Raw genomic sequence first — 6,883 nt, forward strand, 5'->3', positions numbered from 1 at the left:
AAAAACACAACTGAGTAATTAAATAAGAATGAAGCATGCAACAAATCATGCATATGCATTACTGGAAAATATGAATATATAGTATAAATATTTCTCATTTTATTCTGCGGCAAGAATTTAACATTTTGTACGAAGAATATAAATCGAAATAAAAAAGAATGGGAAAAAAAATTAAATAGATGAAGAGATTTCTCTCGGCAATCAAAAAAGACTGGAAGTGTTCCATAGAAATCTGTTTAGTGAGTACCACACTGGCCACTTTACAGTCAGGTATTTAAAATCAGTTTTGCAGTTGTTCTTTATAAAGTTTCTTTTTACAGCAGAAGGCAAAACCTGTAATAATCTTAACTATACAGTACTTCACAGTCATATTCAGCGTCCCAATCTTCATTCCAAATGCTAGCCCCCGTTGTTTGTGACATTGAAAACAGAGGTTCAATGCTCCTCAAGTATCTGCAGTTGTCTTCCGAGAAAGTGTTTAACTTTTTTGAAAAAATTGTGGCGAAGCACTCTTAGAGTGCAGCTAAAGTTACTGAAAAGCTCTCCAGTAACAGAACGAAGAGCAAATCTGTTTCAAACTGGGCGAGCCACGAAAACACGTTCGTTTTTTTTTCCGGTTCTTCAGATAAATCTGGTACATTAAATTCCTGAAAAGTGTGCTTTAAATAGCAATGAACCAAATGTGCATTGTACATACGTCGGTTTAGTCAAAATCTGGATGTCCCAAGGATGCAAAGCGCTAGATGTGTATCGGATTAAATGATCGAACGACGCCCCTGCCTTATACCATCGTACAGACTGTGTTGAGATTGGGGTCAAATCGAACCGCCTTGCCTTCTGCTGACTTTGCGTTTGTGTCATACATCGGGTTTTCAAAAGCCGCTTGACCGTTATTGTTTTCGTGGACAGAACAGCCAGTATACTGTGTCTTGGGTGCAGTCCTGTTTTTTTTAGAAAAGAGAAAGGTTACAGCTTCAAACGTAAGCTCAGCGTTCGATATCAACGAAGTCACATTACAACGCACAGAAGGCCAGAGTTCTCGAGACTTGCATTTCCCCCGTTCTTTCCCCATTAGCGCGGCCAAGTTTTATTAACATTTCAATCCAGTTCTGCTTCACAAGTAATTTACATCCGTCACTTTTTCAGGCAACGTTACAGATCAGGACAACCTGCCGGGAAAGGACATTTCCTTCCACGTCCCGCTATCTTATTTTTTCCTGACAATTTTCTTAAACCAGGTCCTCGATTAACAAAATTTACGTCACTGGAAAGTTTCTTCAATAATTTTCCACAACTTGTTTCAATGCAGTCTCTCGATACAAAGTAGCATCGAGAAATGCAACATTAACAAGATTCCTTTTATTAATATATTTCATCAGTTTTATTCAACCGAAAGCAACTGATATATTCAATAAATATTACCAGGAGGCTGTCAGATTACAGCATTATTTTAAAAGCTTCTCCACAATTTGACCCTTATCGCTATCCAAGAGAAACTAAGCGGTTGTGACTTTAGCCATAAGGCATAATCAATAATTAGTCCAATGTAACAAAACGGTGTCTAATCGCATTGCGATTCTTCAGTTTTGTGAAGTTAATTAAATTTACACGATTCATCAGCCTCTGATTATTAGGCAGAGTAGAGAATTTAGCTGCGTTTCAAGACACAGTATTTGATATCGTGGGTTCAATTTTCAGTCGCACTAACGGGGTTTAAGGTGGCCGACACGAAGGCTTGAGCTACAACAGAGCTTGTGTTTATTCAAGTCATTGGCCCAAACTTTGAGTCTCTGGTCGCACACCAGGGGCACCCGGGAAGATGCAGCGGGGACCCCTCTGAGGCCCCAATTCAAGGACTTTTGTGGGGATCACTGAGGAAGTTTCAGCTTCTACAGGGTAATTATCCTGCGTGTGGAACCCTTAGCTGTATGAACGGTTCTGATTTGCTGAGCAGAATAGTTACCCAGCAGAAGTTAAAAGGATTAGAATTCGCCCCACGTCCACGACTTCCTACTCCGCACAGGGTCCCCCAACTACCTGTTTCCGACTCCCAACGAGACCTCCCAAACCCAATTTCTGCTCCTCCCAGGACCCCCAAAGAACACACTGACCTCTTCTATCCCTCCGAGCGCCCTGACCATACCTCGAAAAACCCCCTCCAATATATTCCCAGACTACCCCTAACTATGTAGCCGCCTAACCCCCCCCATCTGAAGTACCTGCTAATTACAGCCCAGTCCATCTAAAATCCTCTCCCATTCACATGTGTATTTCTTCCTTTCCCTGCATTGTGCCAGACGGTATACTTTGCAAAGGGAGTGATTGCAGAGAACCCACAGAGAAGTTAGGCGAAATCTGGTTGATCTGACTGGTTGGTTAGGAGGTCAAAGCAACTTGTAAGTATTATAATAAGCACCAAAACGATGCGCCAAATTTCAAACAGACACGTCTCAGATACAGTTTTCATCTTGGGCAATAACCCCCATTGTCACATATAAGAGGAACAGCCTGACTTGTCAGCATTAAAGTCGATCTGCAATGAGAGCAATATTAGTCGATACCAACCTTTGTTTATAAAGGTAAAACCCAAATCCTGCAAAAATAAGAGCAAAAAAAGGCACAAGGATGGCGATGGCCACGGAGCTACTGTTAGTACCGTGTGGTGGATTGGGAGAATTTGAGCCACGAGTTGAGTTTAGACCTGGAACGGAAAGTTAGAAGTGAGACACAAAGCAGCAATCACATTGTCAAAAACCCGCTGTTGCAAATCACAGCCTCCGAGCTTTCTCCAAGTCACCGAGAGACATTACTTGCGCATCTAATTCGATCTGCGCTTTTATTTTCAAATTGTCGAAGTAGCTCTCAGAAACGATCGCTGTTAAATTTAGCTGCAGAACCGGTCAATATTCACACAACAAACATGAGTTTTCCTATTGAATTTAACGGTTCCAAAACCAGTGAACAATCATCAGCAATCACATCTTCCCCGCACACAAGGGTCACAGTCGGTCAAAAAGTGTCCATTAAGATTATGAAAATATTTCACAAATGCCTTATTTTTCAATTAGTCCTTTGCTATTCTTTGCTAAAGATAACACTTAGAATCTATCGCAAAGAGTAATTTGTACTTGGACAATTTGGTGAGTAGTTCCACATTGACGCAGTCACGGTTGACTAATTCAGTAAGTCAGCACACAGATGAGTGAAACGTCACCAGTAATATTGTAATTCTACGTCATCCTATTTAACTGTTCCACGGGTTTCACATTAAAAGTAAAAAAAAATTGATTTCTAACACACGAGGACAGCCTATAACACCAGCTGAGAGCAAATTGCTGTTGTTTTGAAGCTTTATGCAAGGATCTGGAAGATATTACAAGTTAAAACGCACAAACAAAAATGTCTTAAGTAATGCTAAAAATGTTGTGAGATAATTGAATAATGCAAGTTTCACGTTCTGACAGTTGTCTCAGGTATGAAGGACCCATGAAAGAAAAATATTTTTGGAATTGTACGCACGAGCAACAACAAACCGCTCAGACTCCAGATCTTAAAGATAGGTAATGGAAATAAGCTGGTAAAGATTTTAGGAAGAATGTGGCACTTGGAGCAGTGTGACCAAACAAATCTTCATAATCCAGTTGCATTTGTCAGTTCACAAAATAAATGAGAACAATCAATTACAACCAAAGAATCCCGACAGTATAGAAGGAGGCCATTCGGCCCGTCAAGTCTATACTGACCGTGAACCACCCAGGCCTGTTCCCATTTGCAACAAATCAAATCAAGTCACTTGCGTACACTGGCAAATCTGACACGAGGTTATTCATAACTTTAACGGTTTATTAGAATGGGAGTTAGAATGAATTTCTGCACATTTTCTCGATTGAATCATAGACACGGATGTACGTTTCAAAATGTGTCAACTGTTGATATTTTAAGACGACGAATGGGTCGAGAACCGAGCGAGCGATGTTTGCAGATTGCCAATGGCTTGTAAAATTCGAGGGAGAGTAGTATTCAAACGCGAGTCATCAAATTTAATCGTAATCAGATTCAGCACCACCTTTTTGTTATTTACGTACCTTTGAATAATCGTGGGAACTAGAGACCAGAGCCAGTAAGACTCAGAAGAAGAGCAGAAGTGAGGGTCTGGTTCATTGAAGTGCATTTGTTTCTATGCAAGAAGTGTAACAGGTAAGACAAATGAATTTAGGGCTTGGATTAGTACTTGGAACTATGATGTTGTTGCCATAACAGAAACTTGGTTAAGGAAGGACAGGATTAGCAGCTTGACATTCCAGGTTAGAAATGTTTCACGTGGGATAGAGGGAGATGTAAAGGGGGTGGGGAATCGCACTACTGGTTAAGGTGAATATCACAGCTGTATTGTGGGAGGACACCTTGGAGGGCTCATACATCAAAACAATATGGGTAGAGCTCAGGAATAGATAAGGTGTAGTCACAATGTTGGGGGTTTACAGTAGGCCTCTGAACAGCCAGCGGGAGATAGAGAAGCAGATACGTAGGCAGATTTTGGCAAAGTGTAAAAGTAATAGGGTTGTCGCGGTGGGTGATTTTAATTTCCCCTACATTGACGGGGACTCACTTTGTGTTAGGGACGTGGATAGGGCAGAGTTTGTAAGGAGCATCCAAGAGGGCTGCTTGAAACAGTGTGTAGATAGTCCAACTCGGGAAGGGAGCGTACTGGACCTGGTATCGGGGAATGAGCCTGGCCAGGTGGTCAACGCTTCAGTAGGGGAGCAGTTCGCGAACAGTGACCACAATTCAGTAAGCTTTAAGGTACTGACGGATAAAGGTAAGTGTAGTTCTCAGGTGAAGGTGCTAAATTGGGGGAAGACTAATTATAATATTAGGCAGCAACCTGAAGAATGTATATTGGGGCAGATGTTTGAGAGCAAATCAACATCTAGCAGGTGGGAGGCATTCAAGTACATAAGAACATAAGAAATGGGGAGCAGGAGTGGGCCATCCAGCCCTTCGAGCCTGCCCCGCCATTCATTAAGATCATGGCTGATCTGACGTGGATCAGTTCCACTTTCTCCCCATAATCCTTAATTCCCCTGTCTATCACTAAGCGTAAGTTGATGGGAAGTCAGGACTGGCACGTTCCTGTCAGGACGAAGGATAAGTATGGCACGTTTCGGGAACCTTGGATCATGAGAGATATTGTGAGCCCAGTCAAAAAGAAAAAGGCAGCATTTCTCAAGGCTTGGAAGCTGGGAAGACATGAAGCAAGTATAGAAAACAAGGAAAGTAAAACAAACTTGAGCAAGGAGTCAGGAGGGCTAAAAGGGGTCACGAAAAGTCATTGGCAAGCAGGATTAAAGAAAATCCCAAGGCTTTTTAGACGTATATAAAGAGCAAGAGGGTAGCCAGGGAGGGATTGGCCACTGAAGGCCAGTGGATGGAATCTATATGTGGAGCTGAAGAAAATGGGCAAGTTATTAAATGAGTACTTTGCATCACTATTCACCAAAGAGAAGGACTGGTGGATGATGAGTTTGGAGAGAGGTATGTAGATTTGGATCATGTTGGGATCAACAAAGAGGAGATACTGTGGATGTTGAAAAATATTGAAGGTAGACAAGTCCCCAGGGCCTGACAAGATATACTGCAGAATACAGAGAGGCAAGGGAGGAAACTGCTGGGGCCTTGAGAGAAATCTTTGTATCCTCAGTGGCTACAGGGGAGGTGCCAGAAGATTGGAGAATGGCTAATGCTGTTCCTTTGTTTTAAGAAGGGTAGCAAGAATAATCCAGGTAATTACAGGCCTGTGACCCTTACGTCAACGGTAAGGAAGTTATCGGAGGAGGATTCTTCGAGGCAGGATTTACTCACACTCGGAAATAAATGAATATATTAGCGAGAGGCAACAAGGCTTTGTGAAGGGGAGGTTGTGTCTCACTATCGACGAGGACAGGGCAGTGGATGTCGTCTACGTGGTCTTCAGTAAGACCTTTGGTAAGGTCCCTCATGGCAGATCGGTACAGAGGGTGAAGTCGCATGGGATTAGAGATGAGCTGGTAAGATGGATGCAGAATTGGTTTGGTCATAACAGGCAAAGGACAGCTCATCTGAAGAAAGAGCGACACTCCGAAAGCTTGTGCTACCAAATAAATCTGTTGGACTTTAACCTGGTGTTATGAGACTTTGGGGGCGGCACGGTAGCACAGCGGTTAGCAACGCTGCTTCACAGCTCCAGGAACCTGGGTTCGATTCCCAGCTCGGGTCACTGTCTGTGTGGAGTTTGCACATTCTCCTCGTGTCTGTGCGGATTTCCTCCGGGTGCTCCGGTTTCCTCCCACAGTCCAAGGACGTGCAGGTTAGGTTGATTGGCCATGCTAAAAATTGCCCCTTAGTATCCTGAGATGTGTAGGTGAGAGGGATTAGTGGATAAATATGTAGGGATAAGGGGCTAGTTCCTGGGTGGGATTGTGGTCAGTATGGACTCGATGGGCCGAATGGCCTATCTGTACTGTAGGGATTCTATGACTTCTTAAATGTGACGCTGACTAAACACACATAAAACTCTTAGTGACTCTCATTTGGCACTGAGGCTTATTTCCAAAACGCTTGGGCCGGCCTGGAGAAGGTGATGCGTTGTGATCAGTGAAGCACACACATTGGGCTCGAATGTGGGTTTGGCTGTGTCGTCCCAACGGTCAGATATTTCTTATCCTTCTTCCGCAGACTTAGGCACGGTGATTGGCCACAGGAGGGAGATATCGGAGTAGTGCCGGGACTCGAGTTTCGCAACGTCAGTCGCCAAAAGAACGAATTCCAAAAATTAGGAGATGAGTATTTTTCAACAGAAGTTGCACATAACAAGGAAAGCTCCGCGACAGCAGCAGACATGGTA

The 6,883-nt window shown here is 43.0% G+C and overlaps 1 protein-coding gene across 1 annotated transcript in view; it reads right to left on the minus strand.

Annotated features, from left to right (window-relative positions):
- Nucleotides 1–385: 385 nt before the first annotated feature.
- Nucleotides 386–6,883, minus strand: part of csmd3b (CUB and Sushi multiple domains 3b) — a 1,478,622-nt gene continuing 1,472,124 nt past the window's right edge. Inside the window, exons 67-68 of the mRNA XM_080194817.1 lie at nt 2,566–2,701; nt 386–941 (exon numbers count right to left, since the gene is read on the minus strand). Coding sequence (XP_080050943.1) covers nt 782–941; nt 2,566–2,701 — 296 coding nt within the window. The 3' untranslated portion in view covers nt 386–781. The remainder of the gene's footprint in view (nt 942–2,565; nt 2,702–6,883) is intronic.

The sequence above is a fragment of the Carcharhinus amblyrhynchos genome, chromosome 8, assembly GCF_965287045.1.
Source record: "Carcharhinus amblyrhynchos chromosome 8, sCarAmb.v2.hapA, whole genome shotgun sequence".
NCBI lineage: Eukaryota > Metazoa > Chordata > Chondrichthyes > Carcharhiniformes > Carcharhinidae > Carcharhinus > Carcharhinus amblyrhynchos.